Consider the following 20,901-nt stretch of genomic DNA (forward strand, 5'->3'; position numbering starts at 1 on the left):
GGGTCGCGGCAACTTCCCAGTCGCGGCGACTCGGGAGGACCTCCACCACCTCCTCCTGCTGCTCCTGCTGCTGCAGCTCCTGCTGCTCGTCGTCTCGGGCAACAGGAATCGGATCGGGCTGGGGCGACTGATGATGATGATGATGATCGGATCTCCTCGCTCCGCATGACTCTGATGACGACGATGATGCTGATCTTGTGCTGATGATGGTGCTGATGATGATGCTGCTGATGGTGCTGATGATGATGATTCCTGGCCAAGCGTTGCGCGCTTGTTGACTTCCGCCCTTGAGCCGGCTGGCTGCGTCTCCCGACCGACCGCTTTGATAGCAACCCCCGGTTCATCCTGCGGAGCCCGCTCGGTCTGACCATGAGCGGAGGTGGAGGTGGCGGAGGAGGAGGTGGTGGAGGTGGTGGCGGTGGGACGATGCACGGCGCCGGGGTGGACAAGCAGGGACCTTTCTCGGGCGTCGACCCCGGGGGGGTCAACCTGCAGGCGCCCAAGAACTTCTCCGTGAGCCACCTGCTGGACCTGGAGGAGGCGGCGGGGGCGCTGCGCAGGGTCCAGCAGCCCCCCCCGGGGTCGAGGGGGGCCGCGCACGACGAGGACGAAGTGGGGGGGGCTCGGGGCGTCGCCTGCGCGAGGCAGATGGAGCTGGGGGGCCTGAGCAGCGGCAGCGACACGGCGCAGCCGGAGGGTACGAGAGCGCGTGGACACGTCGTGTGTGTGTGTGTGCACGGTGTGTACACGTCGTGCGTGTGTGTGTACACGTGTGTGTGTACACGTGTGTGTGTACACGTGTGTGTACACGTGTGTGTGTGTGTACACGTGTGTGTATACACGTTGTGTGTGTATACACGTTGTGTGTGTGTACACGTTGTGTGTGTGTGTACACGTGTGTGTGTGTATCTGTGTACAACTTCATAGGTGCTCGCTAACAAAATTTACCCCAACAGTCTGGTAAGGCTATACGGGTTATCTTTGTCTTTGTGTACAAGTATGTGCGTGCGTACTCGTACTCGCGTGCGTATAAAATGTACGCACATGTGCGTACACATGTGCGTGCGTGTACGTGTGTATATGTGAGCGCACGTGTGTGTACACGTGTCTTTGTATACTGTATGTGTGGGTGTGCGGAGAGCGGTGGCGCAGCGGTTAGCGCACTGCATTACGAACCAGGCGACCCACGTTTGATTGCGAGATAATTATTTAGAATAATAGTGGCGGATATCTCCGAGGTCGACTCCGCCTTCATGTAGTTCCTGGTGCGGCGCGTAAGCATCCGCCCCGGGGAGACAAAGGCGGCCTGGGAGTGGCGCGGGCCACACAACCCACTGCTACTCGCGAACAGCACTTGCCCCAACAATCCGTTGGGGCTACACGGGGGATCTTTGTTTGTTCTGTGTGAGTTTCCAGACGTGTGTACATGTGTGAGTGGGTGGGTTAACATGTATGTTGACGTGTGTGAGTGGGTGGGTTAACATGTATGTTGACGTGTGTGAGTGGGTGGGTTAACATGTATGTTGACGTGTGTCTGTGTGTGCGTATGTGGGGAGCGGTCGTGTCGCGGTTAGCGCTACGCTGCGCTACGAACCCAGGGAGCCGGGTTTGGTGACAATTATTTGAACCTGTACTGGGCCTCCCCTAGGTCGACTTAGCCTCAAATAAGTACCTGGTGTAGTGTGTAAAAATATCGTCACTGGGGAGACAAAGGCGGTCGGGCGTGGTGCTGGCCACCCACCCCCTCTGTTCAGGCTATACGGGGGTTCTTTGTCTTTGTATATATGTGTGTGTGTTAAAGTACTCGTGTCTGCGTTTGCACGAATGTACGTGTGTTGGTGTTTACGTGCAAGCGCGCATCCCAACTGCGTCAGTAAACGTGTGTCGCTGTTTTCGTTAGTGCACGTGTGTGTGTTCGTGGGTGTGTGTGTTCGTGTGTGTGTTCGTGTGTGCGTGTTCGTGTGTGTGCGTGTTCGTGTGTGTGTGTGTGTTCGTGTGTTAGTGCGTATTCGTGTGTGTGCGTGTTCGTGTGTGTGTGCGTGTTCGTGTGTGTGTGTGTTTGTGTGTGTGTGCGTGTTCGTGTGTGTGTGCGTGTTCGTGTGTGTGTGCGTGTTCGTGTGTGTGTGCGTGTTCGTGTGTGTGTGTGTTTGTGTGTTCGTGTGTGCGTGTCTGTGTACCGTGTCTGTCTATTGGCGTGTCTGCGTGTATGCGTGTGCCTCGTGTGTATAGTTGTATGTATTTGTATATACTATGTATATGTGTATACGTGGGGAGTGGTAGTGTCGTGGTTAGGGCGCTGCGCTACGAACCCGGCGATCCGTGTTCGATTCCCGCTCACGGCCAAAACCAATGACGACTATCTTTACCGTGCTTGGGACTCCCCTAGGTCGACTCAGCCTCAAATGAGTGCCTGGTACGGTGTGTAAACATTACCACGAGGGATACAAATGTGGCCGGACGTGGTCCTGGATACACCACTCCCGCGTGTGCTGTGCCGGCCTTCGTAGTCGGTGCTACAAAGGGCCGTTTAGGATGTACGGCGGAGCTATGTCTATGTATGGATAGGTGCGTCCATACCACGCGTGTTCATCGTGTCCATCCTTAATTTAGCACGGTACCTGGTGCCATGGGTAAACAGCAGCAACAGCGGCGGCCGGGCGTAGTAGTGCCGTGTGTGTGTGTCTCAGTGTCTGTCTGTGTGTTTGTATGTGTGTTTCTGTGTGTGCGTCTCTGTGTGTGTGTTTCTGTGTGTGTGTTTCTGTGTGTGTCTGTGTGTGTCTGTGTCTGTCTGTGTGTCTGTGTGTGTGTGTCTGTGTGTGTCTGTGTGTGTGTGCAAGTGGGGAGTGGTGGTGTAGCTGTTAGCGCGCTGTGCTACGAATCTGGCGGGCCGGGTTCGATTCCCTCTAAAGGCCAATACCAGTGACGATTATCTTTACCATGCCTGGGCCTCCCATATGTCGACTCGGCCTCAAATGAGTACCTGGTGCGATATGTAAACATCGCCGTTAGGGAGACAAAGGCGGCCGGGCGTGGTGCTGGCCACCCACCCCCTCAAGTACCGGGCAGAACTTCATAGGTGCTCGCTAACAGCACTTGCCCCAGCAGTCTGTTACAGGCTATACGGGGGATCTTTGTCTTTTTTGCGTGCAAGCAAGTGGGTAGCGGTGGCGTAGTGGTCAGCAAACTGCGCTACGATCGCAGCCACCCGAGTTCGATAATTCGGCAGCAGCAGCATCATCATCAGCACTTTCATCATTATCATCATCGGCAGCAGCAGCATCATCATCATCAGCACTTTCATCATTATCATCATCGGCAGCAGCATCATCAGCAGCAGCACTTTCTTCATTATCATCATCGGCAGCAGCAGCATCATCATCATCAGCACTTTCATCATTATCATCATCGGCAGCATCATCATCATCAGCACTTTCATCATCGGCAGCATCATCATCATCCGCACTTTCATCATTATCATCATCGGCAGCAGCATCATCATCATCAGCACTTTCATCACTATCATCATCGGCAGCAGCATCATCATCATCAGCACTTTGATCATTATCATCATCGGCAGCAGCAGCATCATCATCAGCACTTTCATCACTATCATCATCGGCAGCAGCAGCATCATCATCATCAGCAGCACTTTCATCATTATCATCATCGGCAGCAGCATCATCATCAGCACTTTCATCATTATTATCATCGGCAGCAGCATCATCATCATCATCCGTCATCGCGACTTGCCGTACGCCAATAAGGGACGCATGACGAATTAATTAACGCAGTGAATCACGCGCGCATTAATTACCCTTAATTGGCGTCACGTGACTTCGTCCGGGAGCTCGGTGGTGTTTGTTGTTGTTTGCAAACTCCTTCCCTGTTCTCTCTGAGGAGCAACAGGCGAGAGGCGCGCCACAGGTTCGAATCCGGTACCGATGGTTAGACCGCCCCTCCCGCACGAGTCCGTGAGCGGCTGTGCCCCTACGGGTGTCACTCACTCCACCGAGCGTTACTCACTCCCAAGTGCCACTCACTCCACCGAGCGTCACTCACTCCCAAGTGCCACTCACTCCCAAGTGCCACTCACTCCCAAGTGCCACTCACTCCACCGAGTGTCACTCACTCCCAAGTGCCACTCACTCCCAAGTGCCACTCACTCCACCGAGCGTCACTCACTCCCAAGTGCCACTCACTCCCAAGTGCCACTCACTCCCAAGTGCCACTCACTCCCAAGTGCCACTCACTCCACCGAGTGCCACTCACTCCACCAAGTGTCACTCACTCCCAAGTGCCACTCACTCCCAAGTGCCACTCACTCCCAAGTGTCACTCACTCCCAAGTGCCACTCACTCCCAAGTGTCACTCACTCCCAAGTGCCACTCACTCCAATGAGTCTCAAGACTCCACTGCCAGGAGCGTGCTGCTGCTGCTACACGGGGGATGTTTTGGCAATTTCCCATTTCAATAACGAGACGCGAGCCCCATGGTTCGCGCGGCTGTGGAGAATTCAAGGACGCGAGAGACGAGCAGACAGCGTCTCTGCAGACAACGTCTCTGCAGACAGCGTCTCTGCAGACAACGTCTCTGCAGACAACGTCTCTGCAGACAACGTCTCTGCACACAGCAAACGACACGTGTCCTCTATACAGCCCACGACGAGGGGCTGGAGACCCCGGAGACCCCGGAGAAACCCCGGCACCGCGCAGGCCACGAGGGGCGCGACACTCGCTGGTCCACACAGACGGGTACACGAACCCCAACTTGCCGTCCCGTAATTACATGCCCAGCTCCCAAATCCAGCGTGTGGTTGTGGAGTTTTAAGAACAACACTGTCATGCTTTCGTTTGACATCGCGTCGCGATCGCCTGGACCGCGCGCGGCCTCGGGGGCGACCCAGCCGGCGGCTTCCTCGAACCGAGGTCGACGTCGTCTCTGGAGTGCGCGCCCCTTCACGGCCCACGCCTCGTTCTCCCCATTGTAATTAGACGCCCCGGGGAGTAAGACGCACTCCCACACTCGTGATCGGTGTCAGTAAAGTTAGACAACGACAGAGATCCCCCCGTGTAGCCTTGAATCGACTGTTGGGGAAAGTGCTGTTAGCAAGTAGCACAGATCATGACCGGCACGGCACACGAAGGGGTGGAGGGCCAGGACCACGCCGGACCGCCTTTGTCTCCCCAGTGGCGATGTTTACACGCTGTCCCAGGTACTCATTTGAGGCTGAGTCGACCTAGGGGAGGCCCAGGGCCGGTTCAGATAATCGTCACCGGTGTTGGTGGCCGTGAGCGGAAATCGAGACTCGGGACGTCGGGTTCGTAGCGCAGCGCGCTGATCGCTCTGTCACCGACACCGCGCACGAAGTGACACGATTAGGACGACAGACACGCGCACGCGCGCATCGGTCTGTGAGACGCGCGCTTTGAGCAGGGCGCGTCTCGTAATCTGCCTACTCCGGTCCCCAGCCGCTGCCCACGCGGGCGGAGTGCGGCCGGGATGCTTCTCGCGGCTGCTGCTGCTGCCGCTGCTGCCGCTGTGGCTCTCCCGCGAGTGGCTCTCCCGCGAGTGGCTCTCGGACTGTACTGGCACGCGGGGTTCGGCACGGCGTCCGACGTTTCGCTCCATGTGCTGGGGAGCTTCTTCAGGGTCACTACATTGAGTTCCTGAGTTGGATGGAATTCATATAACTGTAGAAGCCCCCAGCACGTGGAGCGAAACGTCGGACGCCGTGCGGGAACGACGCGTCGCGGCTACATGAACCCGAAAACCACATCGGCGAGCTCGAAATAGAGGTGTGCAGGCAGGCGCACAGACACAGACGTGTAGAGACGGGCAGACAGGAAGACAGCCAGGTCGCTTGACATACAGAGAGCTCTACAGGCAGGCCGGTGTTCAGAGAGACTGGCATACAGACAGACAGGCAGACACACAGGCAGACCCATAAACAAACAGGCAGACGCGATTGTAAGGACGCACAGTGTTAAGTTGCGCTTTTTTTTAAGTCGTCACTGCTGAGATGTGTTTACGATTTAGAAAAATATTTACCATTCCCACGCCTCTCGTGAACCCTAAAATACACGTGACCACACAGCAAACCACGCACGTGACCACGACAACAGCACACACACCTCACCCCACGTGGTCACACCGCCGCTCATCACCGTGAACCGCAACACCTGACCACGTGGACACTATCACACATGCGCGCGACCACACACCCCCACCGAACCCGACCTCCTGTTTGGCCGAGCACGTGACAACTACCCACACACCTGACCACACACGTGGCAGCTCGCAACCTGACCGGTGGCCTGACCACACACTGAACTTTGACCCTAACCACGTGCCCAAGCGATCAAGCCGACTCGGGGGATCAAGATCAAGATCCCCCGTGGAGGCTGCGAGCGAGCACCTATGAAGGAGGCCGCCACTGCACACACGATTGGTGATGTGGTAAACACCACGCTCGGTCGCCTTTGTCTCCCCGTTGATGATGTTTAACACAGCGCAAGGTACACATTTTAGGCTGAGTCGATCTAAGGGAAGTCCAGGGCCGGCTCAGATATCACTCATTGTTAAATGTGAGCCGTGGTCTGGAATTGAACTCTTGTCATCCATGTGTTCGTAGCGCAGCGCGCTAACCACTGTCCCACAGCTCCTCCCTACACTCACACACGCTGTCACGTGTGCACTATGATGATGCTGTACAGAACAACGCATACACATGTATGTACACAATAACAAAGATCCCTCGTGTAGTCTAAACAAATTGTTGGGGCGAGTGCTGTTAGCGAGCGCCTGTAAACACTGGCGGAGCCAGTGGGGGGGAGGGCGTGCCCCTCCAATGATCCGATCGAAATCCCTAATTTTGATCGGATAATTGCGGGTTATTAGTAATAAATCGGCATTTGCGACCTTTACTGCCACTGTGTAGCATATTATTACGTGCGAGGGACTTTATGAGATGATAGGACAATAGTCTGAGTCCATAATTGGCAATAAGTAACGGCAAAGCGGTTATAAGTGACTCAAAATTGTGCACAGTTGCGTAAACAGAGTCCACGACTTCCCTGAAGGCATTCACCTTCAGCGAGCGCGATGCCGATCACACGACGCGGGTCGAATTCGACCCTCGATCGACGGCTGCGCCATCGCCGCACACGCGTCGAACAAAAAGCAAAGGACAAATCCTCACAACTCCTTACTCACTAACAAGTCCTTACTTACTAACAACTCCTTACTTACTCACTTACAACTCCTTACTCGCTAAGAAGTCCTTACTCACTAACAACTCCTTACTTACTAACAACTCTATCATTTTTCATTGCTGGAGGGGTTGCCCCCCCGACCTGAAAATCCTCACCTGTGAAGGCAAACCCGGCAGACGAGGGGGTCACGTGGCAAGCACCACGCTCGACCGCCTTTGTCTCTCCAGTCCTGATGTTTACAGACTGCACCAGGTACTCATTTATAAGGCTCAGTTGACCTAGGGGAGGCCCAGGACCGGTTCAGATACTCGTCACCGATGTTGTCCGTGAGCGCTACATGCACGCGTATCTGACATGAGTATCTACAGAACGAGACGTGTACAGCGATATACACGACATCACAACACATATCTAGTGATGAACATGCGGGCAAAACATACACACATACACACACATGTATAGCTACACATGCAGTGCAAACACAAGGATGCCACGTGTAGCTTGAACAGGCTGTTCGGGTGTTATGACCAGCACCACCCCGGCCGCCTTTGTCTCCCCAGTGTTAACAATGCATACACGAGACATAGACACTCACCATGACACAACGCAGCGTGGAATATAAACACATGCACACACGCACACACGTGCACAGAGACACTGACAGTACTTGTATACACAGTGTACACAATGGGAAACACACACACGAGTTGTAGTACACACACACACACGGGTTGTAGTACACACACACATAAACTGTGTATATGTGTGTGTGTAATACACACACACATATACACAGTTTATAGAATGGCACGCAGCGGGAGTTCATGTTCACAATCTCGACCGCGTGGCGGTCGTCTGAATAATCTTGGAGACGCACAGAGCCGGGCCTTTGTCCGCGTACAAACATTTGCCAATTACACCCCCCCCCCAATCCCCACCTCAACCCCCCAATCCCGCCCCCCCAACCCCCTCAACCCCCCCCCCAACCCCCCCACCAACAAGCCCGATGCACCTCGCCGAGTCCGAGTGGAGTTCCCGGTTCGAGGGCAGCAGCAGCCTCGGCATCGGTGGACCGAGTAATTCGCCCCCCTCTGGAGTGTGACGCTAAAGCCGAGAGAAAGCGACGCAGCCTCCGCTGTTGGGGTACATTCACACGAAATAGACGTAGCTGCGGAAATACACGTACGGTATATGATTAGACGTTTCGATCGAGCGGTCTTCTTCAGAAAACAAACCGTGCAGTGCGACGTGTCACACGATGTGCACAGTACAACGTGCAACGCGTTGCTTGCGACCGGGCGAGTTCCCTGAGTGCCGGTGGTCTTGGTTCGATTCGTCTTCCAGACAAAAGGGTCCAGGGGAGGTGGGCGATTGCTGCGATGGCGCAGTTTGTGCCATTGAATGCTCGTGCCGACACCGCGGCGGTGACGACGACGAAGCCGGCGATGGTTTGACACTCGGGGCTCGCTACGGCCCGCAGCGCCTGGCAGAGCCCGCGGGGACTTGCAGGGCAACTTGCGGTGGTCGAGGCGACTCGCGGAGCGCAGCTCGAGCAGTGGGACGAGTCCGAGAGGTCGCCCGCCGGTGAGGAGATGGAGCGATGGTGACATGAGCTCGTGTGCATGCGCTGGGTGAATTGTGACAGCCCGCGGGGACCATCGTGGTGAAGTATGGTCAAGCGGCGCCCGTGACCGACGCGGCATAGGGAGGCCTTCATCCAGTCGTGAATTGACGACGTCGACTCCACCTGAGCTCTCTCGCCCTTCCAGAACAATCTTCTCATTTCTGTCGCTCGCTCCAGAATGCCGACAACGGCGCGGGGCGAAGTCGGCTCGCGCAGCAGCGGGGAGATTCGTGGCATCGCGAGGAAGTCTTCCTCCAGCAGTGGATAGAGCAGGGCCGGTCGTGTCGACGACGACTCACGGCGACCTCATGAACGAGAATACACACGCAGCTTGGACACGCAGCTTGGACACATCCGAATGACACCGAGCGGAGTGTAATTCAAATACTCACCATCGTCATGATCAGCCTTGATCCGTCCACTGCTGGATGGGGGCCTTCTCAAGGTGGTTAGAACAACGAAGGGACGTGCGCGTGCGTGCGCGTGCCCGTGCAGCGGCGCTGATGGCCCTCGCCTGCCGCGTGACTCGGACTGTCGGTCGTGTGGCGTCAGGACGAGAGGTCCGCGACGCGTGCAGTTCTGGAGGAGTTGCTGGTGTGTGCACAACGCGCCGGGGTGGGGGGGGGGGCTGTCTGTGTGCCGCGCGAAGCTGGCGCCGCGATGAGGCGGCGCGCGACAATCTGCCTGGCGCAGCTGCTGCTGCTGCATTGGCGGTGGTGGTGGCGGTGGTGGTGGTGGTGGTGCACAAGCACAGACAACAACAACCACTCGCCGCGTTCGTCCTATAACAAGCTGTTTCGCCTTAGTGGGGGATATCTATAATAGGCGACGTTTCGGGATACGGCGCCTCCTAGAGCATAGCAGGTGACGCACATGAGCACGAGAATAACGACGCCGGTGATCGTCCTGTGTTGCGTATTACAGGGTTCGGGTTTGGGTCGAACTATGACCCACATCGAGAGGGTCCGTGTCTCTGTACGCATGGCACATGCACACCCACTCACAGGTACACTCATTCGCCTGCACGCTCACCTGCATACCCACTCACATGCACTCACTCACAAGTACACTCACTCACCTGCACACCGACTCGCCTGCACGCTCACCTGCACACACGCACACACGCCACCGCTCCCCCCACTACATTCATAGCAGGTAGATGCGTAGCCCCGCAATTGCTCGCTCACGACACTGCTAGCGGAAGTTCCTCCTCCAGAGCGAACCGCTAATTGGTCAACTCCTTGGCGTTGAGCAGACGTGTTGGGAGAGATGGCGTACCCACACTTTACCCCACCGCGCGCCACCTGCCCATCATAGACGACCTGTGGTGCCCCATCAAGGTGACTGTGACCCTGCCGGGGAACAGACGCGGGGTGGTCCAGAAACTCTCCCTCCCTCCCTCGCTCGTGGCTTAGACTGCCGCGCCAGGAGATGGAGTCGAACCGGTCACCTCTGGATTGTCAAAGTCCAGTGTGCTGCTGCCCATTAGACCAAGACAGCTCCCATCATGACACGCAGTCACCGCGTGACTGGTGGCAATTCTGGTGGCGTTCTCGAAGGGCTCGAGAGCGCTCTGCGCGGTCTGTTCGCGTTGGGGCAGCGGTGACGCAACGGTTAGCGCACTGCGCTGTGAACCCGGCGAATATTTGAGCTGGTCCTGGCCACCCCCAAGGTGGACTCAGCCTTAAACGAGTACCTGGTGCGATGTGTAAAACGTTAGCAATGGGGGAGACATCTGCACGGGTGTGATTTTGGTCACACCACCATCCCGTGTGCCGTTCCGGCCTTCATAGGTGCTTCTCGCGAGCAGCTCTCGTCCCAACAGTCTGTTAAAGGCGACACGGGGATCGTTGCTGTGTTCACGTTGAGCACTGTGCGTTTGGGCTCAGTGCAAATGAACGCCGTCACCATCGCAGAGTCCGCGTTTCACGAACGCGCTCCCCGTGAACGGATGAGTGAAACCCCCGCGGTGTCCTCGAAGGGCGAGAGAGCGAGGGCGAGAGAGAAAGGACCAGAGAGAGAGCGAGGGCGAGAGAGAGACTTTTGACTTTTATACAACTTTTTTGAGGGGGCGAGAGAGAGAGAAAGAGAGAGGGGGCGAGGGAGGGGGGGCGTCGTTTCTCGCGCCGCAAGGAGCCGAGTCTCGGCACCGCCCCGCGCCCTCGGCTCTGGGGCTCCGCCGCGGAGCCCCAGAGCCGAGGGCGCGGGGCCCGAGCTGAGGCGCCGGGCTCAGGGCGGCAGCAGCAGCAGCATCGGTGGCCGAGTCATTCGCCTCCCATGGAGTGTGACGCTGAAGCCGAGAGAAAGCGGGCAATGCCCGCTGCGATCTGCGAATGTACACATGTAGAACTAGCCCTGTACACTCATGCATGTCCTTTACAATAACACAACAAAGACAAAGATTATCCGATACGCCTATCAGAGACTGTTGGGGCAAGTGCTGTTAGCGAGCACGGCACACGAGGGGGTGGGTGGGTGGCTGGGACCACGTCCGGGTTGTCTCCCCAGTGCTAATGTTTCACACCGTAAGAGGGAATTATTCATGGCGGAGTCGACCTAGGGGAGGGTTCAGGACCGGTTCAACTATTCGCTGTCACTGTTATCAGTCGTTCGCATCAATCGAATATGGGTCGCTGGGTCCGTTTCAGTTTCGGTTTCATGTATTAGGTATAGCCCTGTGAGCCATTCGGCTCTTGAATCGGGTGCAACCGCAACAAACAAAAAACAAAAACATGAACAAGAAAACATCTTAAAGTGACTACGTGACTATGCGCAAGCAGAAAAATCCAGGAAAAACACCAAAACATATTCCAGAAAAAGCACCGTACACCAACGCTGTGTTAAAAAATCCCAGTGGGATGCAAGTCAAACAACAACAACCACAAGACAACTTAGATTAAAGCCATCAGTCTAACTCCGTATTACAACAAACATGGCCAAACCAAAAAACTTTTCGAAATCACCAAAATAAATCCATAAAATCAATGTAATAGTGACCATAGCAACTGTGACCGAAATTTCACAATAAACGACATAAACAACACGTACTACCAAACCCTGCAGCCATAGCTGGCTGCATGAGTCACCCCACAACAGCAGGAGCATCAGTCGGAGTATCAAACATTTTCTAAATACCTTTAAAGATCAGCACACTCAATCAAAACACAAGATCATACTTTGCAGCGGCCATCCGGAGCGAAACCTAGTCGACCTAGGGGAGGCCCAGGCCCGGTTCAGGTAATCGTCAGTGCTACGCTAACGCTCCACACACATTGTGTGTGTATATATACACAATGTGTATATATACACACACATTTATTGATTCCGATACACGTAATATGTACATACTAAATACACAAATTCCCCGTATAGCCTTAACAGACTGTAGGGGCAGGTGTATGCGATTTTTACACATCCACGCCAAGTACTAATTTGCAGCTGAATCGACCTAGAGGAGGCCCAGAACCGATTCAGATAATTGTCACTCGCTCACACTCACACGTGTGTGAGTGTGAGGAGGTGGAGCGGAAGGGGGTGGAGGAGGAGGGGTGGAGAAGAGGGAGGATGAGGTGGAGGAGTCGCAGGGATGAGGAGGAGAGGAGGAGGTGTAGAAGGAGGTTGAATGTGGAGCAGGTAAAGAAGGAGGAGGTGGAGGCGAGGGGGTGGAGGAGGTGGATTGCGTGAGTGGAATCGGCTCCTTCCTCGCCACGTGGTGCCGCTCGGAGTTCAGTGAAGTTGCTACTCGAGGCGATGCTGGGACTCGGGCGTGAGTCCGTGCATTCGTCACTTCAACACTGTGGCACCAACCACCACACCACCACTCCCCACCATACAAACACACACACACAGCTAAAACGTAATGACACGTATGCAAACATTTACAATTCATAGAATATAACAGTTCGCATTTATACACTAGACCTCACACCTTGCCAAACACACACACACACGTACACATACACACACATACACACACATACACACACGTACACACACACACACGTACACACACACACGTACACACACACACTCACGTACACACATACACACACGTACACACATACACACACGTACACACATACACTCACGTACACACACACACTCACGTACACACACACACTCACGTACACACACACACTCACGTACACACATACACACACATACACACACATACACACACGTACACACACACACACACACGTACACACATACACACACGTACACACACGTACACACACACACACACGTACACACATACACACACGTACACACACACACACACGTACACACATACACACACGTACACACACACACACACGTACACACACACACGTACACACACACACACGTACACACACACATACACTGATGGGGGGTGGCTTGTGGCCGCAGCTGCCGCGCGGAGGAGTCGGTGCGCGGGGCCGCGTGGCCGCGTGGCCGCGCCGGGGCAGCAGCCGCGTGGCCACGTCGAGTTCCCGGTGTGCGGTGTGTAGGAGTAGTAGTGGTAGGGGTTGTTTTAATAGTAGGAGTTGTAGTAGTGGTAGGGGTTGTTTTAATAGTAGGAGTTGTAGTAGTAGTAGGGGTTGTAGTAGTAGGGTTGTAGTAGGAGTAGTAGGGGTGTAGTAGGAGTAGTAGGGGTGTAGTAGTAGGGGTTGTAGTAGTAGGGGTTGTTGTTGTTGTAGTAGTAGTAGGGGTTGTAGTAGTAGGGTTGTAGTAGGAGTAGTAGGGGTGTAGTTGTAGGGGGTGTAGTAGTAGGGGTTGTAGTAGTAGGGGTTGAAGTAGTACGGGTGTAGTTGTAGGGGTTGTAGTAGTAGGGGTTGGAGTAGTAGGGGTTGGAGTAGTAGGGGTTGAAGTAGTACGGGTGTAGTAGTAGGGGTTGTAGTTGTAGGGGTTATAGTAGTACGGGTGTAGTTGTAGGGGTTGTAGTAGTAGAGGTTGTAGTAGTAGGGGTTGGAGTAGTAGGGGTTGAAGTAGTACGGGTGTAGTAGTAGGGGTTGTAGTTGTAGGGGTTATAGTAGTACGGGTGTAGTTGTAGGGGTTGTAGTAGTAGGGGTTGGAGTAGTAGGGGTTGGAGTAGTAGGGGTTGAAGTAGTACGGGTGTAGTTGTAGGGGTTATAGTTGTAGGGGTTATAGTAGTACGGGTGTAGTTGTAGGGGTTGGAGTAGTAGAGGTTGTAGTAGTAGGGGTTGGAGTAGTAGGGGTTGAAGTAGTACGGGTGTAGTAGTAGGGGTTGTAGTAGTAGGGGTTGAAGTAGTACGGGTGTAGTTGTAGGGGTTGTAGTAGTAGGGGTTGGAGTAGTACGGGTGTAGTAGTAGGGGTTGTAGTAGTGGTGGTGTAGTAGTAGGGGTGTAGCTGTAGGGGTGTAGTAGTAGGGGTGTAGCTGTAGGGGTGTAGTAGTAGGGGTTGCAACATTGGCCCGGGCGTGGTGCTGGCCACCCACCCCCTCGTGTACCACAGTGCCGGCCTTCCTAGGTGCTAGCTTACAGCACTTGCCCAAACGGCCTATTATGGCTATACGGGGGAGCTGTGTCTTTATCCGTTCGGGAGTACGACTCCAGGGAAAGTGACTCTGGGATGATTTGGAGCCGAGGAACAGAGCTGTCGTTCACGGCCCAGCATCGGGGTTTGAATCTTGATACCGGTGTACCTGGTGGGGGTTTACGAGATCATCGGGTGTGGGTTGAGGGCCTGGCTTGATCTCCATCGGGGTTCCTGAGCACAGGCTCAGAAGACCCAAAACATCGAGCGGTCAGCGAAAAACGGAACAGTCAGAGTCGTAATCGATGATGAGAGTGTAACGTGTTGCGTGAATGGAGCAGCACGGTTATTGTTCTACGAGCTTGGGGGAGAGAGCCGGTGGCGATGGTGGGAGAGGGAGTTCCAGAGAGGAGCAGCGCGAGGGAAGGAGCAGCGAGTGAAGTGAAGTGACCTGCAGTGTGGCCAGCGAGTGGGTGGGTGAGTGGGTGGGCGAGTAGGTGGGTGAGCATGTGAGCGAATGTGCGAGTAGGTGGATGCGTGAGTGGGCGAGTGGGCGAGTAGGTGGGTGAGCGTGTGAGCGAGTGTGCGAGTAGGTGGATGCATGGGTGCGTGAGTGGGTGAGCGTGTGAGCGAGTGTGCTGTTGTGACTTCACCAGTGGTGGGTGTACAGTGTGTATGGGGTTGAAACAGTCTGAAGGGTTGATTGGTGGGTTAATCTGCTTTTCTGCAGCATTTAAGCAGCGATATGTGGAGCAGTTTCGCCTTTCTCGAGTCCCATCAGCAGTGTAGAGGACACACAACATAATACTCTTATTCACGAACAGCCGTCAACGGACAGCGCTATTAACCCTGCCACCTGAGTTCGATCCCCGGTCACGGCTAACATCAGTGGCATCGCGATATCTGTATCAACCGGTCCCGCGCCGCTTTCTCACTTCACAGAGGCGCACTCTGCGTGTTCCCCCGGCGCCTCCCAAAGCTTCTAAAACCTCCACACACCCCCAAAGCAACCGGTATTGACCAACATCCCAATGCTGAAAAATAACCTGAAAATTACTCCATTAAGATCACACGGCAGCAGCAACATCGCCCCCCTCCCCCCACCCACGATAACCTGGCAGGACCCTCCTGAGAAAGAGCCTTGAGACTCAGCGAGGCTGTCCTGGGTAAACGAGCGAATGTCATCACCACAAAAGACGACGACGCACCAATCACTTCGAATCCCCTCCTCGCCCTTGGCGACTTCGATTGCCCCCCGTGAACGTCCTCGTCGTGAGTTTGATTCTCACGTGAACGGCAGAACGTCGGTCAAGCAACTTTCCATACTTCCCTCGTAAGGTGATGATCATGATGATAATTTAATTCAGTTTCTTTAAGAAGCTCCCAGCACATGGAGCGAAACGTCGGACATCGTGCCGGACAAGGCGTGGCGGCACAGCCCGGCACACCTCGGAGATGCAGAGCAGCAGCAACAGCACGACGACTTGCGCAGATTGTGAGGATGATGAACACGGTGACATTATTACACGAGAGCAATAGAGGCATAACAATGACTGCCTCTATTTAAAGCTTTCGTGACTGCAGGGATTCATCTTCTTGGTTCTTTCGGTAAAGTCACGTAGAAGGGAAGTAATAAAATAATAAAAATAAAACATAATAAAACAATTCTCACAGAATTGTTGTGAGAATTGTTTTATTATGTTTTATTTTTATTATTTTATTACTTCCCTTCTACGTGACTTTACCGAAAGAACCAAGAAAATGACTGCCTCGTCATCGTCTTGTCCCCTCGTGCAAAGCACGGGGCGGGGTTCCTTCTCGCTGCTCGCACGCGCAGCAGGTGCCGTGCGGCTCACGACGGCACGCGCAGCAGGTGCCGTGCGGCTCACGACGGCACGCGCAGCAGGTGCCGTGCGGCTCACGACGGCACGTGCAGCAGGTGCCGTGCGGCTCACGACGGCACGTGCCGTGCGTGTGCCGTGCCGCACGCAGCCGACTGTGCTCGTCCAGGCAGCCGCGCCACGTGGCGCAGGGCGGCTCTCCCAGATCTATTCTACGAGTCACGTGCTATGGGGAGGGGCCATTGCCCGAAACGTCGCCTATTATCTGTTTTCCCTTTTAACGCGTGTTATGGGACGAACCCGTCGAGTGGTTGTGGCTGGCCGTGCTTGTGCACCACCTCCACCGCTGGCACGCAGCAGCAGCAGCGGCAGCAACAGCGGCGGCAGCAGCAGCGGCAGCAGCAGCAGCAGCGGCAGCAACAGCGGCGGCAGCAGCAGCAGCAGCGGCAGCAACAGCGGCGGCAGCAGCAGCAGCGGCAGCAACAGCGGCGGCAGCGGCAGCAGCAGCAGCAGCGGCAGCAGCAGCGGCGGCAGCGGCAGCGCCGGGCGGACTGTTCCGCGAGCCGCCGTGGCTCCGCTGTGGCGACCTCCGCGGCTCGCCGGGCACCGCGATGGTGGTCAACGCGGAGAGACGCGAGCCGGGCCACGTGCGGCCCAAGTTTCACACCAAAGGTCACCCGCGTAGCTTCACCAGACTGTCGTGGCAAGTGCTGTTAGCGAGCACCGTGCGAAGTTCCGCACAGAAAGCGCGCTCCGTGAGCTCGCGCACGGAGCGCGCTCACGGACCCTTTCGATCATTTTGCACACAAAAAACCACCAGCAGTTCCTGAAGAGCCGCATGCACCGCAGTCCTCTCGTCGTAACGTTACACGTAGGCGTTCAAGACCGATATTCACCATTCATAACTTCGTTTCTCTTTCATTGTAGATCGTGGTGTCGGTACAATGTCATTTTTTTCACTATAACCCTCCACCACCCAGCGACAGAGTTCATCACATGAAGCCGTCACGTGGCCACACGCGGCAGCTCGATGTTGTTTGTCGTCACGACGCGGCCGTGGAGGAGCAGGAGGGGCGAGGAGAAGCCCAGATAGAGTGTGGGCGTCTTCGCCCGTGGTGTGAGAGCCGAAACGTCGGACAAAATTGCCAAAATGTTGTTTGGGCTTTTCGACATCGCTCCGGCTCGTCGCGTGGAGTTTTCTCTGGGTACTTTGGGTTTGCCCTCCACATTTGGAAACATGCGTTTATATTAGTTGGCTGCTACTAGAAGTGTGATGATGATTAGGATGATGATCTATGCCACTTTGATGCGCTATTATGTGTGGCCAGGTCGCCTCCGAAAAATAGCTCATAGCTCAGCGGGCTTGAATCGGTAAACGAACCTATTTTTAGTTGTCTTTAATCGTAGTAACGATATGGTTGTTGTGGTTGTTGTGGTTGTTGTGGTTGTTATGGTGCTGGTGAGTCGCTTGGCTCTGCCGTGAGGCGCGAGACTCCGATCGGTGCCGGGGCGGGAGGGGGAGGCGGCGGTGCCCGCTGAGGCAGCCCGCGCGAGCCGCACCAGCGCGAGCTGCACCATCGCCTACGCGGGCACATGCCGGCGGGCGAGCTGGCCACCACAATCTTTGCCCATGGTTCCCGCCTTTCTCGCCCGTTGCTGGCCGCACGTGGAACCGACGCCCGAGACGTCTGGGCCTGGGCTCGTGGATCGCGTGGCGAGTCGGGGGCCGCGCTCGTGCGCGAGCGAGAGAGGGGCACAGCGGGGGGCGACGTGGGGTAGAGGACGCACGCGGGTTGATGGCATCGCACTGACCTTCAGCCAGCAGTGGATAGACCACGATGACGACGGACGCACGGAGAGATCGCGTCTTTGTAGTGAGAGGCATGAAGAGGAGCACGTGGATTAGAGGAGACGCGTGGCTTGATGGCATCGTCCAGACTGCTAAGAGAAGTGAGTGGGGCTTGGCCAGAAGGGAGGGCGATAGTCGACTGTCGAGACTAATAACGGAGTGGCAGTCAATGAATGGAACGCAACTGAGAATCCGTCCACCAAGGAGATGGAGCGATGGAATCAGTTCGAACGCAGGTGCTGGGCGGATTGTTGGCATCGCATGATCGTGAGAAGTGGGAGCTCGGGGAGGCCTTAATCCAGCAGTGCATTGACCATGGCTGTTGATGGTGGTATCGAGAATTGTATAGAATTCGTAGGGTTCAGTATCAATGCCTTGTGCTCCCAGAGCGAGACAAAGGCATCTTCAGGATGATCAGGGTTCAGTGTTAATGCGCGAGGCTCATAGAGCCAGACCACGGCAGCAGCGGTAGCTGCGGATACCTGATGCTGATGCCGATGATGATGATGCCGATGCACAAATGGGAATGTAAAAACTCTGCGGCAGTGTGATCCATGGAGCCTCGAACGCAGACTCAGTGCCCCGCTCCACAAACACAGAGGAGCAGGAGATGGAGGAGGCATCATCAGAGCGATGCCCCCCCCCACTCCGCCGCTACTCCTGACTCCGCAATCCTCTGGCTCATTAACCACCTCCATGTGAAATCACAGCTGTTGTTCTGCGTAATCATCATCATCATCAGCTCCAGGAAGAAGACGGAGAAGACCGAGGGCATCACGATCCGTGCGACTCACTATTCCGGTCTCCCTGCTCTGGGGGGGGGGGGGGGGGGGGGGCTGCCCGACACTTGGGGGTCAATGTCAAAGGCAGATTAATGGCCGACACTGCCGTGGGAATTCGGCTGAGCTCCCGTGTGTGTGTGCGTGTGCGTGTGTGCGAGTGTGCGTACGTGTGTGTGTGTGCGAGTGTGTGTGTGTGTTAAAGCTATATGGGGGGTCTTTGTCTTAGTATATTACAGACTGTTGGGGCAAGTGCTGTAAGCGAGCACCTATGGAGGCCGGCACGGCACACGAAGGGGTGGGTGGCTATAACCGTTTGTCTCCCCAGTGGCAATGTTTTACTTATCGCACCAGATGCTCATTTGAGGCGGAGTCAACCGAGGGGAGGCCCAGGACCGGTTCACATAGTCGCCACTGTTGTTGACCATGAACTGGAATCAAACTCGGGTCGTCGGGTTCGTGGCGCAGCCCGCTAACCGCTGCACTACCGCTCCCTACGCACACAGACACGCGCACACGTACACAGACACGCACACAGACACGCACACACGTACACAGACACGTACACAGACACGCGCACACGCGTACACAGATATGCACACAGACACGTGCACACACGTACACAACGTACACAACGTACACGCACACAGACACGCGCACACACGTACCCAACGTACACACACGCACACAGACACGTGCACATACGTACACAACATACACAACGTACACACATACACAACGCACACAGACACGCGCACACACGTCCATAATGCACACACGTACACAACGTACACGCACGCACACAAATACACGCACACAGACACGTGCACACAGACACGTGCACACAAACACGCGCACACAGACACGCGCGCACACAGACACACGCACACACGTACACAACATAAACACGCACACAGACACGCGCACACAGACACGCGCACACAGACACGCGCGCACACAGACACACGCACACACGTACACAACATAAACACGCACACAGACACGCGCACACAGACACGCGCACACAGACGCGCACACACGTACACAACGTACACACACGCACACAGACACGTGCACACAGACACGTACACACACGCGTACACAGACACACGCACACAGACACACGCACACAAGCACACAGACACACGCACACAGATACACGCACACATACACATGCACACACACACACATACACGTGCACACAGAAACGTGCACACAGACACACGCACAGACACACGCACAGACACACGCACACAGACACGTGCACACAGACACACGTACACACACACGCACACAGATACACGCACACAGACACACGCACTCAGACACACGCACACAAGCACACAGACACACGCACACAGATACACGCACACATACACATGCACACAGACACACAGACACACACACACATGCACACAGACACACAGACACACACATGCACACAGACACACGCACACACGCACACATACACGTGCACACAGACACACGTACACAGACACACGCACACAGACACACGCACACAGACACGTGCACACAGACACACGTAAACACACACGCACACAGATACACGCACACAGACACACGCACTCAGACACACGCACACAGACACACGCACACAGACACGTACACACACACGCACACAGACACACGCACACAGACACACGCACACAGACACACGCACACACACGTGCACACAGACACACGTACACACACACGCACACAGACACGTGCACACAGACACACGCACACAGACACGTGCACACAGACACGTGCACACAGACACACGTACACACACACGCACACAGACACACGCACACAGGCACACGCACACAGACACACGCACACAGACACACGCACACAGACACACGCACACACACGTGCACACAGACACACTCGTCCTGCCGGGCGGTCGTAGTGGCTGCGCTGCGGCGCTGTGGAGGCAGTCGCCAGAGTTGGTGGATCACGCACAGATGGGGAGTGAAACTCCCTTCCCGTCGGGGTCGAGGTGCCATACCCTGTCTCACCAGGTAGAAGGCGGTACAGCAAGTGGGATAATCGCCATCTGTTTGTTATTCCATCTGTACGGGGATGGAGTGTTTCCCCCTCGCGCAAGGTGCGG

General features: G+C 55.5%; 1 protein-coding gene across 1 annotated transcript in view; it reads left to right on the top strand.

Moving 5' to 3' along the window:
* Positions 1 to 20,901, top strand: part of LOC133341679 (paired mesoderm homeobox protein 2-like) — a 34,815-nt gene continuing 13,914 nt past the window's right edge. Inside the window, exon 1 of the mRNA XM_061550271.1 lies at positions 1 to 697. Coding sequence (XP_061406255.1) covers positions 370 to 697 — 328 coding nt within the window. The 5' untranslated portion in view covers positions 1 to 369. The remainder of the gene's footprint in view (positions 698 to 20,901) is intronic.

This window comes from Lethenteron reissneri, chromosome 12, assembly GCF_015708825.2.
Source record: "Lethenteron reissneri isolate LAM-NWPU_2019-01 chromosome 12, ASM1570882v1, whole genome shotgun sequence".
NCBI classification, from domain to species: Eukaryota; Metazoa; Chordata; class Hyperoartia; order Petromyzontiformes; family Petromyzontidae; genus Lethenteron; species Lethenteron reissneri.